Source organism: Carcharhinus amblyrhynchos, chromosome 13, assembly GCF_965287045.1.
Source record: "Carcharhinus amblyrhynchos chromosome 13, sCarAmb.v2.hapA, whole genome shotgun sequence".
NCBI lineage: Eukaryota > Metazoa > Chordata > Chondrichthyes > Carcharhiniformes > Carcharhinidae > Carcharhinus > Carcharhinus amblyrhynchos.
Genome location: NC_137336.1, coordinates 33836227 through 33855401, shown reverse-complemented (window position 1 = coordinate 33855401; position 19175 = coordinate 33836227). Strand labels below are relative to the sequence as shown.

General features: G+C 43.0%; 1 protein-coding gene across 4 annotated transcripts in view; it reads right to left on the bottom strand.

The window, feature by feature from the left end:
• LOC145351825 (myotilin-like) overlaps nucleotides 1–19175 on the bottom strand; it is a 117134-nt gene that overhangs the window by 12032 nt on the left and 85927 nt on the right. For all 4 annotated transcript variants that reach the window (XM_080201500.1, XM_080201501.1, XM_080201503.1 and 1 more), the window contains 3 exons: nucleotides 10094–10149; nucleotides 2349–2484; nucleotides 533–740 (listed from right to left, as the gene is read on the bottom strand). In XM_080201500.1, coding sequence (XP_080057626.1) covers nucleotides 533–740; nucleotides 2349–2484; nucleotides 10094–10149 — 400 coding nt within the window. The remainder of the gene's footprint in view (nucleotides 1–532; nucleotides 741–2348; nucleotides 2485–10093; nucleotides 10150–19175) is intronic.

Genomic DNA, 19175 nt, shown 5'->3' with positions numbered 1-19175 from the left:
CCTTAATCCCCTCTCTTATCAAGAACCCATCAACCCGCTTCTTAAAAATATTTAGCGAGGCAGCCTCCACCACTTCAACGGGCAGAGAATTCCAGAGATTCACCACCCTTTGAGTGAAGAAGTTCCTCCTCAACTCCGTTCTAAACCGCATCCCCTTTATCTTGAGGCTGTGCCCCCTAGTCCTACTGTCTTTTTTGAGCGGGAAGAGTCTCTCCACCTCTATCCTATCCATCCCATTCATCATCTTATACGTCTCAATGAGATCTCCCCTCATTCTTCTAAACTCTAACAAGTACAAGCCTAGTTTATTCAGCCTCTCCTCTCCCAAAATATATAAAACAGTCTGGACGTTAAATGATTTTTATTAACATCATCCACACGTGTTTACTATAAGTAGGCATATTTGTCTCTGTTGGAAAGACTGAATAAATGCCAATTCATCCCTAAAATTGGGAAATTGTCAAACAAGGCATTTCTCCCTTCACTATAAGGACCACCTTGCATAATTTAAAGAATTAAAGAATATTCTCACCTTCTATTTCAAGGTGGACTGTGAACTTGCACTGGCCAGCGCGATTGGAAGCCACACATTCATATGTCCCAGCATCACTTTCCGTAACTGCGTCAATGATGAGTGAGTGTACACCTTTTCCTGACACAAGCATCTTATGACCAATATCTTGTTGAACGGGTTGTCCATTTAAGTACCACATAAGTTCTGGAGGTGGCAATCCACTAACCTGTAAATGCACCAATAGATGTGCTAATTAGGGTTCTAAAATATGCAATGGCAGAAATATGTTTTACGCAAAGATTTTAGTATCATAGTGCAATAACCGGCAGGGCACCAAATGTAAATGAAGGGCGATGCTGGTAAATGACGGGCGGTGCTGGTAAATAATGGCCGGTGCTGGTAAATGATGGGCAGTGCTGGTAAATAATGGCCGGTGCTGGTAAATGATGGGCAGTGCTGGTAAATGATGGGTAGTGCGGGTAAATAACAGGTGGTGCTGGTAAATGACGGGCGGTGCTGGTAAATGACGGGCAGTGCTGGTAAATGACGGGCAGTGCTGGTAAATGATGGGCAGTGCTGGTAAATGACGGGCGGTGCTGGTAAATGACGGGCAGTGCTGGTAAATGACGGGCAGTGCTGGTAAATGATGGGCAGTGCTGGTAAATGACGGGCAGTGCTGGTAAATAATGGCCAGTGCTGGTAAATGATGGGCAGCGCGGGTAAATAACAGATGGTGCTGGTAAATGACAGGCGGTGCTGGTAAATGACGGACGGTGCTGGTAAATGATGGGCAGTGCTGGTAAATAATGGCCAGTGCTGGTAAATGATGGGCAGCGCGGGTAAATAACAGATGGTGCTGGTAAATGACGGGCGGTGCTGGTAAATGACGGGCAGGGCTGGTAAATGATGGGCAGTGCTGGTGCGAATGTGCTTTTGCTACTATTACAAGCCATGGTAAAATGTCATTTGGAATTGTGTGTGAATTTTTTGGTTTCTGACTTACAATATAAAGAAGAATCTGGAATGAATAATCTTACAGAAACTGATATTTAATTTGTATTGACAGCACAAAGTAGACAGCAGATAAATTTTGGAGTACTGGAAACACTGATAAGATTGGGTAGCATTTTGGAGAGAAATAATACATAAAAGTTGATCTACAATATCCTTTGGTTTTGATGAAGGGTCTACACGGAAACATCAGTTCATCTGTTTGATCTGTTGGGTGTTACCATCATATTCGTCTGTTTCCAAATTATAAAATCCTGGGGCTCGTGTAAACGGGCATAATTTTAGGGAGCTAAAAAGTAAAGTTTATTTATTAGTCACTAGTAGGCTTATATTAACACTGCAATGAAACTACTGTGAAAATCCTCTAGTCGCCACTCCAGCCCCTGTTCGGATACACTGAGGGAGAATTTAGCATGGCCAATGCAGCTAACCAGCACGTCTTTCGGACTGTGGGTGGAAACCGGTGCACCCGGAGGAAACCCATGCAGACACGGGGATAATGTGCAGACTCCACACAGTCAGTGACCCAAGCTGGAAATTGAATCCTTGCCTGTGGTGTTGTGAAGCAGCAGTGCAAGCCATTGTGCCACCATGCCATTAGGTTTGAAACAGGAAAACTGGGGCTATTACTGATTAGCTTTTTAAGTCCAGGTAAACAAATTCTACAATTATTGGCTTTAAATTTACATATTAACTGCCCAATAAATATATAACAAAAACACAAATTGCCCCACTTTCTCCATTGGTTTGTCAGAAATAAGTTTTTTTTGCAGTAATTTTTACACAGGGGGGATTTGAAGATGTTACAGTTGGGATTCTATACCTTGCAATCTATTCTGCAGAGTCCATATTGTTGAATTGATATATTCTCATCTGGCTTCTGTAAAAAGCGTGGTGGGTAGAGCTTCTCTTGGACCGATGCATTCTCGTTTTCAAACTCTCTGGAGCCATGCTTTTGTCTATGGAAAGATTAAATTCTTTGCATTACAGCTACTATAATTAAAAAGCACACTTTGCTGCTATTTTGAAAGCTTTCCTGTATATATGGACTACCCCCCGCATCGAAATGGAATTGGAGACCTTACTACAACCGTTTACAAACAAATAGGTTTCAGCATGTTTTTTTATTTATTCGTGGGACATGGGCGTTGCTGGCTGGCCAGCATTCATTGCCCGTCTCTAGTTGCTTTTGGAGGGCAGTTTAGAATCAACCATACTACTGTGATCTGGAGTCACATGTAGGCCAGACCAGGTAAGGACAGTAGATTTCCTTCCCTAGAGGACATTCATGAAACAGACGGGTTTTTCTGACAATCAACAATGGTTTTATGGTCATCGGTAGACTCTTAATTCCATATTTTTAAAATTAAATTCAACTTCTACCACCTGCTGTGGTGGGATTTTAAGCTGGGTCCCCAGAACATGAGCTGAGCTTCTGGATTAATCATCTAGCGATAATATTACTAGGCCATTGCCTCCCCTTTGCATCACCTGGTACCTCATAATATTTTGCACGTGGCACATTGTACCTATGTGGCCTTGTATGAGCAATTCTGTTTCAATTTCTCCCAAATATTCCATTTCTTGTATTCTTACATGTAAGCTGTTGTGTATTTCATTGAATAAGCTTAACAAATGATCAACTGCATGCACAGTAAGAAGTCTCACAACACCAGGTTAAAGTCCAACAGGTTTAATTGGCAGGACAAACTTTCAGAGTCTCGCTCCTTCATCAGGTGAGTGCGCAGTTGTGTTCACAAACAGAGCATATAAAGACACAAACTCAATTTACAAGATAATGGTTGGAATGTGAGTCTTTACAGGTAATCAAGTCTTAAAGGTACAGGCAATGTGAGTGGAGAGAGGGCCAAGCACAAGTTAAAGAGGTGTGTATTGTCTCCAGACAGGACAGTTAGTGAGATTTTGCAAGCCCAGGCAAGTCATAGGGGTTATAGATAGCGTGACATGAATCCAAGATCCTGGTTGAGGTCGTTCTCATGTGTGCAGAACTTGTCCATCAGTTTCTGCTCAGCGACTCTGCGTTGTGTGTCGTGAAGCCCGCCTTGGAGAACGTTTACCTGAAGGTCAGAGGCTGAATGCTCGTGACTGCTGAAGTGTTCCCCAGCTGGAAGAGAGCGCTCTTCCCTGGTGCTTGTTCAGCAGTGCTCATTCATCCATTGTTGTAGCATCTGCGTGGTCTCCCTAATGTACCATGCCTCGGGACATCCTTTCCTGCAGCGTATCAGGTAGACAATGTTGGCTGAAACGCAAGAGTATGTACCATGTACCTGGTGGATGGTGTTCTCATGTGAGATGATGGTACCTGTATCGATAATCCAGCACATCTTGCAGAGGTTGCTGTGGCAGGGTTGTGTGCTGTTGTGGTCACTGTTCTCCTGAAGGCTGGGTAGTTTGCTGTAGACAATGTTCTGTTTGAGGTTGTGCAGTTGTTTGAAGGCAAGAAGTGGTGGTGTGGGTATGGCTTTGGCGAGATGTTCATCTTCATCAATGACATGTTGAAGGCTCTGGGGAAGTACTGGACAACGAAGGGTATGCTGTCCGCTGTGTCCCGTGTTTGTCTTCTGAGGAAGTCGGTGTGGTTTTTCGCTGTGGCATAGTCTGTAGATCCTCCTCATCTGAGCAGATCCTGTGTATACAGAGGGTTTGTCTGTAGGGGATGGCTTCTTTAACATGTTTAGGGCGGAAGCTGGAGAAGTGGAGTATTGTGAGGTTCTCTATGGGCTTGTGGCACAGTGAAGTGCTGAGATGACCATCCTTGATGGAGATGCATGTGTCCAAGAATGCAACTGATTCCGGAGAGTATTCCAGAGTGAGTCTGATGCTGGGCTGGAATTTGTTGATGTCATCACAGTTGTTTCAATGACTGTTTGCCGTAAGTCCAAAGGAAGAAAATGTCATCAGTTTATCTAGTGTATTGCGTCAGTTGAAAGTCCTGTGCATGAAGAGGTCTTGTTCGAACCCATGCATGAAGACGTTGGCATATTGAGGTACAAATTTGGTCCTCATGGCTGTTCCATGCGTCTGGATGAAGAACTAGTTGTTGAAGGTGAACACTTGTGGTCCAGGATGAAGTGGATGAATTGTAGAATTGCATCTGGAAATTGGCAGTTGTCGGCATTGAGTACTGAGGCAGCTGCAGCAATGCCACCATCGTGGGGAATTCTGGTGTAGAGTGCCGAGACATCCATTGTGACAAGGAGTGCTCCTGGTTCAACTGCTCCATGTGTGCTGAGTTTCTATAGGAAGTCCGCTGTGTCGTGACAGATGCTGGGAGTTCACCAGCCAGGAATATTCCCTTCCAGTCGGGGAACGCTTCAGCAGTCACGGGCATTCAGCCTCTGATCTTCGGGTAAGATGGCCTTCACGACACACAACAACACAGAATCGCTGAGCAGAAACTGATAGCCAATTTCCGCACACATGAGGACAGCCTCAACTGGGATCTTGGATTTATGTCACACAATCTGTAACCCTTACAACTTGCCTGGGCTTGCAAACTCTCACTGACTGTCCTGGCTGGAGACAATACTCACCTCTTTAGCTTGTGCTTGGCCCTCTCTACAGTCACATTGTTTGTACCTTTAAGACTTGATTATCTGTAAAGACTTGCATTCCAACCATTATCTTGTAAATTGAGTTTGTGTCGATATATGCCCTGTTTGTGAACACAAGTCCTCACTCACCTGATGAAGGAGCGAGACTGAAAGCTTGTCCTGCCAAATAAACCTGTTGGACTTTAACCTGGTTTTGTGAGACTTCTTACTGTGCTTACTCCAGTCCAACACCGGCATCTCCATGTCATAACTGCAGGCAGCCATTATTGAACAAGCTTCATTTACACTTCCCAACAGAGAGGGCTGCAGAGAGGGCAATGTAACAAAATGTTCAGATCTTGCAATACACTACACATCTTCCCAGCTCAAGAAATCTACACATTAAAATGTAAAATGGTGAATGCACAAAGGTTCCAAGAATACAATATGATGATATAAACATCCACAATTCTAGAAAATTTCACTGGTTGGATGGCGTACTTATTTTCACTGTAATCCCAGTGAAAACAGGTAGGACTGATACTGCCAGAGTAATTTCAATGTAAAAGAAAAATGTTTTTCCTTACCAACAGAATGTGTTTAAGAAAAATATCATCATTTGATAAGAAATAATGAAAAGTACAACTTTACCTTTCTTCCTTCCCAAATATTGTCAATTAAGCAATCTACCTTCTTTCTCCTTTTGTCTGGGTATTTCTGTCCATTTCCATTTCCTCTAGCTTGACTCTGCTCTCATAATCTCTCTGATTAAACTTTGACTTTGATGACCAACCCTATTTAAAGGTTGGGACTGTGACATTGATTGATTTGTAACTGCAACTCACTTTGCTCTCTCAGTGGATTCTGTAATGTTGGCAAACATTCAGTTGCTTTTTGACTTTCACTTGGGATTGTGGGAAGAATTTGGACTGCAGGAGGCTTACGATGGTCTCCTTTTGTCAGATTTCCTCTTCCAAGCAAATGACCCAAATGTCACTGACTGAGTCATTCTCCAATCTTCACTAGATATGAGAATGCATTTTTAGAACAACTCCAATCACATACTTATCATCTCAATTATTTTTTACCAGGATTTTCTGACCAATTCTGAACTCATGCTTCATACACCATGACTCATTTCAATTTGTCTTACTTTGTTACTGTCATTAGGCTTAATCAAACTAATCCTTATGTAGGAGCACTAAACACTAATGTTAAACACTAACTTACGTAGTGTACAAATTGTTGTACACTGCAGGGAAATTCTATCAGAGAACATAAAATTGTTTAACCTTTTGTTGAAAAGAAACGTCAAATTACTGCCTACCTTGTCACCTAACACATAACACTGAAAAGACCTTTTCACAATGTTTGTGCTACTTTCTACAGCACCATTCAATGCTGGGTGATATGGTTATACAACAGTGTATTTGACTACATTCTTACCGAGAAATATTTCAAATTCTTCTAATCTGTGGACCATTATCTGGCACCAACATCTCTGACAACCCATCAATTGCCAACCAACTTCCCAAAACCTAGTAGGGCATTTAAGAGTCAACCACATTGTTGTGGCTCTGGGGTCACATATAGGCCAGACCACACAAGGACAGCAGATTTCCTTCCCTAAAGGACATTAGTGAACTCCATAACTGGTGTGGGGTTCAAAATAATGCTAACAGCGTGGCTTTCATTCTCCTTCTGAGATCAGCCTGGGATCTGCCACCTCACCATGTATCTCTCAAAGGCAAATCATTGCTGACAAAAACTGACAAGAACATTACTCAAGATGGAATATCAGCAGTCAACGAGGCAAGAATCTTGTGGTAGAACACATATGACATGACATAGCTATTGACCAAAACAAGGTACTCTTTCTCTTTTACTTCAAAGAAATTGGCATATACTCATTCCCGTGGTTTCCTTGTGTTTGACCATGGAATGAAAGGAACCTTGGTTTGATCATTTCTGATTCTGATACACACTTCACAACTTTTCACCAACTCTTCACTATCTCTCTTTACCTTTGGATACAAAAAATAACTTTTTCCTTGTGCTTTCATACAGTCCATCCCTACGTGCTCTTCATGAAGTTCCTCTAACAATCCCTCTCTAAAACATAATGGAATAATCACTCCTAAAGCCATAGGAGACAGCCTTGATCTACACTCTGGCATCTACACTTGATCACATTTCTACATGTGATATAAGACCATAAGAAATAGGAACAGGAGAAGGCCATTCAGCCCCTTGAGACTGCTCCACCTATCAATAGGATCACGGCTGATCCAACGTTCCCGATGTCCAGTTTCCTGCTCTTTCCCTGTAACTCTTGATTCTCTCATTAATCAATAATTTATCAATCTCAGGCTTAAATATACACAAGGACTCTGCCCATAGAGCTTCCTGGGGCAAGGAGTTCCAAACACTCACAATCCTCTAAGAGAAGAATTTCCTCCTCATCTCAGTTTTAAATTGAAACCCTTTTACTCTGAGGCTATGCCCTTAGGTTCTAAACTCTCCCACAAGGAGAAACATCGTCTCAGTATTTACCCTTCAAGCCCCTTCAGAATGCTATGGGTAGAATTTTCTCAAAAAAATTCTAAGTGTTGAACAGATGAGAAAATGGTCGGTTTTCTCATTTGTTTTTTCTGCGAGGTAACTAATGGAAAATTATGGCATTCTGAGAATAACAGGAGATGTAATGTGAATCTCACTAGTAGGGGAGTGGGTGGAGCCTCAGCTTGCCTGTGGTGCCAGCTGCTAAGTTCTAGGGGTGCCATTGTGCAGGCACCCCCATGTCCCAGTATACTGTGAATGATGGAGTTCCCCAGCATCACAGATGTCAGTCTTCAGCCAATTTGATTCACTCCATGTGATATCAAGAAATGGCTGAAGGTACTGGATATTGCAAAGACTACAGGCACTGATAATATTCTGGTTATGTTATTGAAGACTTGTGTTCCAGAACTTGCTGCACCTCTAGGCATGCTGTTTCAGTACAGCGACAACACTGGCACCTACCTGGCAATGGTGAAACTTTCCCAGGTATGTCCTGTACACAAAAAGCAGAACAGATTCCATCTGACCAGTTAACTTCAGTCTACCCAGTCTACTCTCGATTATCAGTGAAATGATGGCGGGGTCATAGGCAGGAAGAGCGACAAGATCCTTCAAATTCAGCGAGTTAGGTCAGGAACTAAAAAGCAGGTGCTGTAAGTAGTAATCTCAGGATTATCCCATACTATGTGCTAGTGAGGCTTGGAACAGGGAGATAGTACAGTTGAACACGTGACTAAAGAGCTGGTGTAAGAGAAAGGGCTTTAGATATATGGGTCATTGGGATGTCTTCTAGGGAAGGGGGACCTGTATAAGAAGGACAGGCTGCACCTGAACTGGAGAAGCACCAATATCCTGGGCAGGAGGTTTGCTAGTGCTGGTTGGGAGGATTTAAATGGGTGTGGCAGGGGGGTGGGAACTGGAACAGCAGGCCAGTAAGTATAGAGATTGGGGAAAAGACTGCGACAGACATAAACATAGCGCAGTGTAAGAGCAGGCAGAGGGGAGCCGCAGGGCTCAGCGGACTGTAGGTCTGGAGTGCATTTGCTTCAATGCAAGAAGTAAAACAGGTAAGACAGATGAACTGAGATCTTGGATTATTGCATGGAATTATGATGTTATTGTAACTACGGAGACATGGTTAAAGAAAGGATAGGACTGGCAGTTTAACATTCTGGAATATCATTGTTTTAGATGGGACAAAAGGGGAAATAACTGAGGAGTGGGAGTTGCATTACTGATGAGAGAGCAGATCACAGCTATATTGAGGGAGTAGACATTGGAGGGACATTGTAATGAGGCACTATGGGTGGAGCTCAGGAAAAAGAAGGCTGAAATTATAATGTCGGGAATGTACTATAGGCCTCCCAACAGCCCGCAGGAGACAGAGGAGCAATTGTGTAGTCAGATACTGAAACGGTGTGAAAAAAGCAAGGTAGCTGTAATGGGTGCCTTTAACTTCCCTCATATTGACTGGGAATCCCTTACAGCCAGAGTGGATAGTCAGAGGCTTTTTCTAAGGGTGCAAGTGTTAATTGCAAGGGAGCACAGATTCAAAGTGAGAGGGGTAAAGTTTAAGAGAGATGTGCAGGGGAAGTTTTTCATGTGGAGAGTGGTGGGTGCCTGGAATGAGCTGCCAGAGGATGAGGTGGAAGCAGCCATATTAGCAACATTTAAGAGGCATCAGGGTGGGTACAAGAATAGGGAGGAAATAAAGGGATATGGACCAAGTAAGGGCAGAAAGTTTATTTTTCGTGAGGGCATCATGATTGGCACAGGCTTGGAAAGCCAAAGGGCCTGTTCCTGTGCTGTACTTTTTTTGTTCTTTGTGCATTGTTCATCAACAGTGCTATAAGTGGCACTTGCTTATCAATAACCTGCTCGCTGGTGCTCAATCTGGGTTCCGCCAGGGTCACTCAGTTGCTGACCTTATCGCAGCCTCAGTTCACACATGGACAAAAGAGCTGAATTCCGCCCCCCCGACCCCGCTTTGTTGTTGTATTTCTGTTGTGTATTAAAAGATGCTCAACAGCTAGCAGCCATTATTGAACTAACTTTATTTACACCTCCCTAACAGAGACGGCAGCAGAGAGGGCAATATAACAAAATGCTCCAATCTTGCAATACACAGCCTAAACCTTTACCAAAATAAATCGTCTGCTAATCAAGTTCCATACAAAGAGAAACTCAGTATTCTTAGACTGACTCTAACCAGCAGTTTTGAAGCATGAAATAAGGTTACCAGGGTAACTACGAGAAACTAATAACCTGCTGTAGTAATCCTGCTGTGGCTAGTAGAATTATTGACTTCATAAAATTCACTCCTTCCAGGGCAATTTCTCTTTGATTCTTTAAAAGATATGGACCGCAAATACTCGACGGTCCTGTGCCAAGTTTGAGTTTAATCAATAACAGCGGAGAATGAAATTCCCAATAAGAGAAGACCGTGGCTTACCTTTCTGCTGGTGACTGACATGACTGCCACCTTTGACTATCCGAAGTGTTTTGTTGCTGAAATAAAAAGTCAAATAATTCCGATGAGATGTTATTTGAAGTTCTTCTTTATACTACAAGCAGAAGTTCGAAGGTATTTCTGAAACAGAAGAATACTTTTAAACCATTTTCCTACCTTAAAACAATGAATACAGTTCAAAAAGTACTGCACTGGCTAAAAGGGGATGTCCCAAGGTTGTGAAAAATGCCATGTCAAATGGAAGATTTTTTTTCTTTTCATTGATACCCACTATGTGAAAGATTGTGAATTAAACGTATAAATTTCGAATAGTACCTTAGAATTGTAGAATGGTTATAGCAGAAGGAGACCATTCGGTGCATCGAGCTCTTGCCAGCTCTCAACAAGATTCATTTTAGCTAATCCCATTCCACTTCTCTTTCTCTATAGTCCAGTAAATCTTTTCCCTTCAGGTGCTTATTCACTTTCCCTTTGGAAGCAGTGATTGAATCTCCCTCCAGCACCCTTTCCAACTGTAAACTCTCTGATGTACCACAATCCTCCAGTTCTGGGCCTCTGATCTTAATTGCTCCATAATTGCTCGTTGTGTCTATATTTTACAAGCCCTGTGCTCTGGATTCTTTCACCAAACCCCTCCGTCACTTGTCCTCTCTTGATGCCTTTAGGGTCACCTTAACATCTACCTCTTTGACCAAACATTTGATCATCCGCTCTAATATCTCTTTACGTGGTTTGATGACAAATTTTATTTGATACCTTTCCCGTGTAACACCTTGGGGTGTTTTGCTATGTTAAGCAGATTGCATTAATACGAGTTGTTGTTGAAAAGGCGGCTAATGGTTCAGATGCGGCATTACAATGGCACAAGTTTCTGTCAGAATCCTGCTTATAATCTAGGCAGGCCCAAAGTTTGGAACATTTAGTTCACTAATAAAACTTGGCTTTACGAAAGGTACAAGACTTTTATCCTGTTGTAGGTTTTAAATATGAAGAGTAGTCACTGTGTTATCGTTACGCTAGCCTATTCAGCAGCCTCTCGTTGAAATTTATCTGTTGCTGAATTTTAAGTGAGATAGTGTTGCTGAAGCTTGAATTACCACAAACATATGGATCATATTGTACCCCTCCCTCCACAGCTAACCGAGTGTTTTATGTGGAAAGAGAAAACGGAACGGTGATCTTTTGCTCAGTGTAATAGCATAAAATATTGACCACACAAAACTTCTGGCCTGGGAAGCTGTTGTTGATTGTATCACTGCAAAGGTAATTACATTCAGCCCCTGGCACCTATTAGGTGGCTGGGTTTTAGAGTGCAGAGTTAATTCAGCAACAGACACATGATATAATAGAGCCTGTCCAGGATAATTAAGTCGGCCAAATTTTACAGAGAATCAGAAATGACCTTGTCATTTTTATATTCCTGCCATAATGGAATACTGGCATGGAATTTCAACTTGTCTGATAACCAGGAGCAGAGTTGAATCTTTTATCAGTCCTCCCACGGTAGTCTAATATTCATGTTGTTTCTGTTTAGCAGGAATAAATTGTGTACATAGCGTTCTTACTGTTCTCCAACAACAGCAATCACAGTATCGCTTTTGAACTGGCACCCCTACAGCACATCACTGATAGCAACAGCAGTCATGGACAAATGTTGTGGCTATAGTTAGATTTCCCTAATGCAGCACTGACATTATAACTTATAGCCAAGTATTTTGTTACTCATTGGAATGGAGACTATTATAGTCTGTGAAGTCATAGTCCACGCTATTATCGCAGACTTAACAATGTTTGCAGTTACACTGATTTATATGAGGGAAAAAAAAATTTGCATTCTTCTCAGAATCCATTTGGCTGTAAATTTAAATAAAGAATTTGGGGCTCTTGCAGATTAAGTTAACAGGTGACCCAATGTCCCATCCTCTTTGCACTGCACCGACTGTATTAGCTTTTCAATGCTCAACTCATTGACTTGACGCAACCAATGTTATGACACCTCTTTCAGAATTATGAAGATAAGAATAGCAGGAGGTCATTCAACCTATTCTGATCTGCTATTCCATTAGATCATGACTGATGCACATCATAATTCCATCCCCTTGGATTGGTCCGTAACTCTTAATTCCTGAACCCAGGGACCTGCAACCTGCAGCTTCAAAGCCTCATACAGCTCACCACAGGAGTCACATGTGGCTCCCAACCATAAACAGTGTCAGAAACCCGGATTCAATTCCTGGCTTGGGTCACTGTCTGTGTGGAGTTTGTGCTTTCTCCCCATGTCTGCGTGGATTTCCTCCAGGTGCTCTGGTTTCCTCTCTCAGTCCAAAGATGAGTGGATTAGGTGTATTGGCCATGCTAAATTCTCCCTCAGTGTACCTGAACAGATGCCAGAGTGTGGCGACTAGGGGATTTTCACAGTAATTTCGTTGCAGTGTTAATGTAAGCCTATTTGTGACTAATGAATAAACTTCACTTCACTTTATTGCTCCAGCCCATTGTTATGGTAAATGAATGGTTTGGCTTCTGTAAACTTTCATAAACATTGAAAGTATTCAATAAAGAACCTTCTTAAAATAAAAACCTTTAAAACGTTGTCAAAATGTGTCTCTGTCTTGTCCGCTCATTGTTACTGGCATTTGAATAAAATCATTGAGGCTCTTGAAGTACTGTGTTTTAACTAAATGTAAAATAAATGTTCCTCCTTCTAACCTAAGAAATTAATCACATCTTTTATTTGATCTTTTTACCCAGGCTATGAATACTCCTTTCAAACACCTGTTATTACAAATGGATACTAAACAAGCAGCCCTGCACCATACTCAAGTTATGACAAACGGCACTTACATTTAATAATCCACACCCCATTTCAACTTTACAGTATTGGTTTTGCCATTCTGCAGCAGCCAGCTTTATGACTGGATAGGTCGAACAGTGTTTATTAGGTTGGGAACAAGTGATTTATGCTGTTAAATAATTTGGCACAACTGTCGCGATTTTAATGCATTTATACACTAACGTCGTATTTAATATGTGTTCAGACTCATAGGTGTTCATGGTTAAACAGGCCACTGACTGTGATTGATGGCTCCATTATATCCTCTACAATAACTGAGGAACTTGTGCTAAGGTGTGTAGGCATTAACTGTCACCTTAGCAACTTGGCAGGGCAAGAGGTGAAAGCATTTAACACCACTGGGTGCTTATGAATGATTTCCGGAATGATTGGGTCAGGAACCAATTCCCCATTTGTAACACTGTTGCTCTGGGAAAATGGGTTCCAATTTACAAGATTTTGACTTACCAAGGGGTTTTTAGCAACCCGACTGTGCTGTAAGTCCATGGACTGCCTTGAAGTGGATTTTTGTTTGATCACAGCAACCTGAATTCAACACACTCAGTGCACCAACGTGCAGAGCCTTTGTCCTTTTCACAGCTGTGTTATGAGGATTACAAATGATACTATACCAGCGAGGATAAATTATGAGCAAGAACCAATGTCTCAGTGTAAGAATGCAATATCTAATATTGTACAGAGTTTGGAATGTCCTAGGTTTGATCCCCAGGCTAAAGCAAGTTAACTGATCTCAGCTTTCACGACATTACAATTGGCTAGAGAAAGGCAAAGTCAGCCAAGCTGTTCATTTCTAATTGGCAACCAGCAACCTCTGCAGGGAAGTACAGATGCCTGGAATTCAGTCAAGAAAAGATTGTGTGAAGAAATTGATGAGCTGCTGGAGAGCAGCAGAGTTATGTTTCGTACCCAGGGAAGGGGAGGTTAGTGAAAATATCTTTCATTTTGTAGTAAAACACTGGGGTAGTTGCTGCCTGGATATAAAACTGGCCAAGTGGATGTTGAAGGTCTGCTCCAGCGTCTCTCCAAGGCTGCAGAGAATTGCAAGAATGTCTGTGCTTTACTGGTGTCATTGATGGCTCCTGTCAGCTGCTGGTTATTGGATGGAGTGGCGATCAAATCTGTGTCTGTCATCTCACAAATCACACTTGCTGGACCGCATGGAGGTTAGCATTGCTGCCTCACAGCGCCAGGTACCTGGGTTTGATTCCTGGCTTGGGTCATTGTCTGTGTGGAGTCTGCATGTTCTCCCCATGTCAGTGTGGGTTTCCTCCAGGTGTGCCAGTTTCCTCCCACAGTCTGAAAGACGTGCTGGTTAGGTGGATTGGCCATGCTAAATTCTCCCTCAGTGCACCTGAACAGGCGCCGGAGTGTGGCGACTAGGGGATTTTCATAGTAACTTCATTGCAATGTTATTGTGACCCTACTTGTAACACTAATAATTAAACTAAAGATAAATAAATTGATCCAAATGTGTGTCCATCAGCCCCATCATTCTTGCATCAATATCAATTAATAATGTTAGAACTTCTTACATTGAAAGTAATGTGCAGAAGTTATATATATGTTTATTACAGAAGATAATTGTTCAAAATTACACTGCACTGACACAGGCCACAGGCTATCAAAACTGCAAAAATGACAGGCAGGAAAAGACTATCTATCCATCCAGCCTGGTCCCTTCAGTTACGATAAAAGAAAAACAATGACCATACACCCGTTATCCACCAGCAGCCTGGAAAGGCAATAAAACAAAAAATTCAAGGCCAATTAAGGAAAGAAATTATGTAAAATTCATCTCTAGTCCCTATAGGAATTCATAACACATCCAGGAGCCAGCAATTCTCATATCCAGATCATCTGTATTTCCTTTACCTTTTACAGAATGTCATCTCTGCCTCTGGACCAGAAACTCCAGGGGGTGCAATTTTACAGCCCCTTCTCCCGGCAGAATTTTCCAGTCCCGCTGGTCAATGGACTTTCGAATGCATCACCGGCCCTTCCCTTGCCGCGACAGGGCCGTAAATTTCCAGCCCAGGTCTGTTTTCACAGAGTTAGCACTCACTGCACAAGCTGACAACTTGTTCCAAGGGTTTACAGTCCTAACACCTAAGCCAGTCCCACTCATATGTAACTTATGCGCATGGCCATTCATCTTGCTCAATTCATTATATTGATACCTCTGTCAAATCACCCTACTGCTCAGCAGGTCTGAACTGGGTAGACCCAGGCTGGGACACTCTGGCGGCACAGGCAACTTGCCATTGGCTGTTAGTGGGATGTTCCAGTCCTGCCAAAGTCTACCATGTTTTGTGTGGCTCACCCACACGAGTAACCCGTTGCGGGGAGTCGCCTTCAGTGGGATGAGGAGATCTCATTGGCAGAAGGATAAGAGGATCCTGTCCACGGCAGGATTGGAAGATCCCACCGATGGAAGGACTGGAAGATCCCAGTGAACGAAGGACTGGAAGATCCCACTGGCAGAAGGATCAGAAGATCCCACCCCCCAGCTTTTAAAATCTCTGAGTAATTCAGGTTGTTAAGCTGGTGCGGTAGCATTGCCCCGATAAAGGAGTCTGGAGAGGCCATGCAGGAAGCCAAGCCAATCAGGAGCAAGGTTGTGCATCCTGGGACTCAGTTGGAATACTTGTGCATTAGATCTGTCAGACCCTTATCTTGTATACATACTATATTAACGATAAATCATTCATTGTTGAAGCCACAGTGAGTCGCTGTCGACTTTACTACATCTAGAGAGCATTCTTGTGCTGTCCTCGGAACCATTTCCAAAGCCTTTACGTTACTCACCATATCAGGTGACCAAAACCAGCTGCGCTATTCTAAATAAGACTTCACCAAGGGCTTGGTGAGCTTTGTTTAATATTCTAGAGTCATGTTATTCACATACACTTAAAGTTTCATGACCCCTATCGTTTGAGTGAAACATCCCAGCAATTTACCCTTAGTGTGCTCTGCCCCATTCTACATCCCTATTGTTCAGTAAATAACTCATAATCTTGTTTATTCTATATAATGTACACTTTTTAACATTGGTCTGATTTTAGCATCATTTGTTGGTGTTTTCTAGCTGTATCCATATTGGAAGCAGCTGTTACCAATGTCAAGATCTGATGGCATTCCTGAGAGCACAGGCCAGCAAAGAAATAGGACCATGGTGCTATTGGTGAAGTTTATGCGGACAATCACAATAATTTAAAAATTCCTGTATGGCAAATGAAGATTAGCTCTACATTCGAACTATTGCAAGTAAAGGACAGAATTTTGCTACATTTCTATGAGGAAAGTTGAGTTGCCAAAGCATTGTGCATCCATAACCAGTCCATCACACAAACCAGCTTCCCATCCACTGACTCCATCTACACTTGCCGCTGCCTCAGAAAAGCAGCCAGCATAATCAAGGACCCCACGCATCTCAGACATACTCTCTTCCACCTTTTTCTACCTTTTTCCATCAAAAACATGATACAAAAGTCTGAGAGCATGTATCCAAACTGACTCAAGAACAGCTTCTTCCCTGCTGCCGTCAGATTTTTGAATGGGCCCACCTTATATTAAGTTGATCTTTCCCTACATGCTAGCTATCATTGTAACACTATATTCTGCACCCTTTTCTTTTGTTCTCCCCTATGTACTCTATGAATGGTATGCCTTGTCTGTATAGCTCACAGGAAACAATTCCTTTCACTGTACCCCAATACACGTGAGAATAATAAATCAAATTAAATCGCCGTGGCGGCTCAGTGGTTAGCACTTGTTGCCTCCCAGCGCCAGGGACCCAGCTTGGGTCACTGTATGTGTGGAGTTTGCACGTTCTCCTCATGCCTGGGAGGGTTTCCTCCGGGTGCTCCGATTTCCTCCCACAGTCCAAAGATGTGTAGGTTAGGTAGATTGACCATGCTAAATTGCCCCTCAGTGTCAGGGGGACTAGCCAGGGTACGTGCATGGGATTATGGGGATAGGACCTGGATGGGATTGCAGTTGGTGCAAACTTGATGGGCCGAATGTCTTCCTTCTGCACTGTAGGATTTTATGATTGCAAAAGGAGCCTGTAAGCTGCCGAAATCCAGGCCTCTGTAAACACAGTTGGAAAGATACCTGCTCAGTGATGAAAGGAACAGCTCGCTCTGACATTGACTGCTTTTGTTTTTGGCATTTCTGACAATGGAGAGTTTGACACCCAAAGTTTCCTGTCTACATTTACAACATACACAGCAACAGTTATGTGTCCTATAAATTTGGCACAACATCACACAACTCTAGTTTGCTCTTCCTGCAATTAAACACTCGAGTGAATTCTTACTGGCTGGTTACCCTGGCTTTCTACGTGAGACGTATATTAATTCGTTTTTATTGTGCCTTATTTCTGAAATTCCTCATTTCACCCACTTGGTGGTGCCAGTTAGCCCCTTTTTTGCCATTACTGATCACTGCTCCTCATTGAGTTGCATGTTCTGGAAAGAGAATGAAACTTCAGCTTTATATTATAGCCTAAGAAAGGAATGGGTTTTATTGCAAACGGATAGATATAAATTATTGCAGAAGCTGGAATCTGCAACCGAAAGGGAAAATGCTGGAAAATCTCAGTGGCCTGGCAGCATCTGTAAGGAGAGAGAATACAGCTGATGTTTCAAGTTCGAGATGACCCTTTTTGCCAAAGCTAAAAGTTTCCCTTTGCCCCTTTTTCTCAATTTTACCTCTCTCCTCCTCCCCCCACATCTTCATCTGTCACTACTTACCCTCTGATTTCAGTTTCTCTGCCGTTTGACCATTCACACCTTCTATTCTCTCGATGCACTGCCATTAGCACCTCTTACATTCCCTCATCCTGCAGTATAAATATCTCCCACATTCTATACCTTTTAGCTGTGACAAAGGGTCGTCTGGACTTGAAACGTCAGCTCTTTTCTCTCCTCACAAATGCCGGCGGACCTGCTGAGATTTTCCAGCACTTTCTCTTTTGGTTTATCACAAACAGTCTCTGTAACACCATGTGGAGTAAATGATGTGATTATAGTCCCAAAATGGCTTACATAAGAACATAAGAAATAGGAGCAGGAGTAGGCCAACTAGCCCTTGGAGCCTGCCCCGCCATTCAATAAGATCATGGCTGATCTGTCGTGGCTCAGTTTCACATTCCCGCCCTCTCCCCATAACCCTTAATCCCCTCTCTTATCAAAAACCCGCGTCTTAAAAATATTTAGTGAGGCAGCCTCCACCACTTCAACGGGCAGAGAATTCCAGAGATTCACCACCCTTTGAGTGAAGAAGTTCCTCCTCAACTCCGTTCTAAACCGCCCCCTCTTTATCTTGAGGCTGTGCCCCTTAGTCCTACTGTCCTTTCTGAGCAGGAAGAGTCTCTCCACCTCTATCCTATCCATCCCATTCATCATCTTATATGTCTCAATGAGATCTCCCCTCATTCTTCTAAACTCTAACGAGTACAAGCCTAATTTATTCAGCCTCTCCTTATAGCTCAACCCCCTCAACTCCGGCATCAGCCTAGTAAACCTCCTCTGCACTCCCTCCAAGGCCAAAATATCCTTGCGTAAGTACGGCGCCCAAAACTGCACACAGTACTCCAGCTGCGGTCTCACCAATGCCCTATACAGCCGCAGCAAGACCTCCCTACTTTTATATTCAATCCCCCTCACGATGAAGGCCAGCATCCCATTCGCCTTCCTGACCACCTGCTGCACCTGCAGGCTGGGTTTTTGCGACTCATGCACAAGGACCCTGTCCCTCCCCCCTCTTAATGCCCACATTCCAACCATTTCCATCCTCTAAGGGTTACTCCATTGGGTGGTTAGGGTTTCTGGTAGTGGACCATATTAATATTTAGATCAGGATCCTATAGTGTAGGTAAGATCCCAATTGGAGTTCTGACAGGTATCTGAGTGGAGCGGGTACTGTGAATGTTTCTTCCGCACAATACCGTGGAACATGGTTAGAACTACTGCCTCAGGGCCCCGGGTTCGATTCCCAGCTTGCGTCACTGTCTGTGCAAAGTTTGCACATTGTCCCCGTGTCTGCAAGGGTTTCCTCCCACAGTGCAAAAGATGTGGGGGTTAGGTGCATTGGCCATGCTAAGTTCTCCCTCAGTGTACCCGAACAGGCACTGGAATGTGGCGACTAGGGGATTTTCACAGCAATTTCATTGCAGTGTTAATGTAAGCTTACTTGTGACCAATAAAT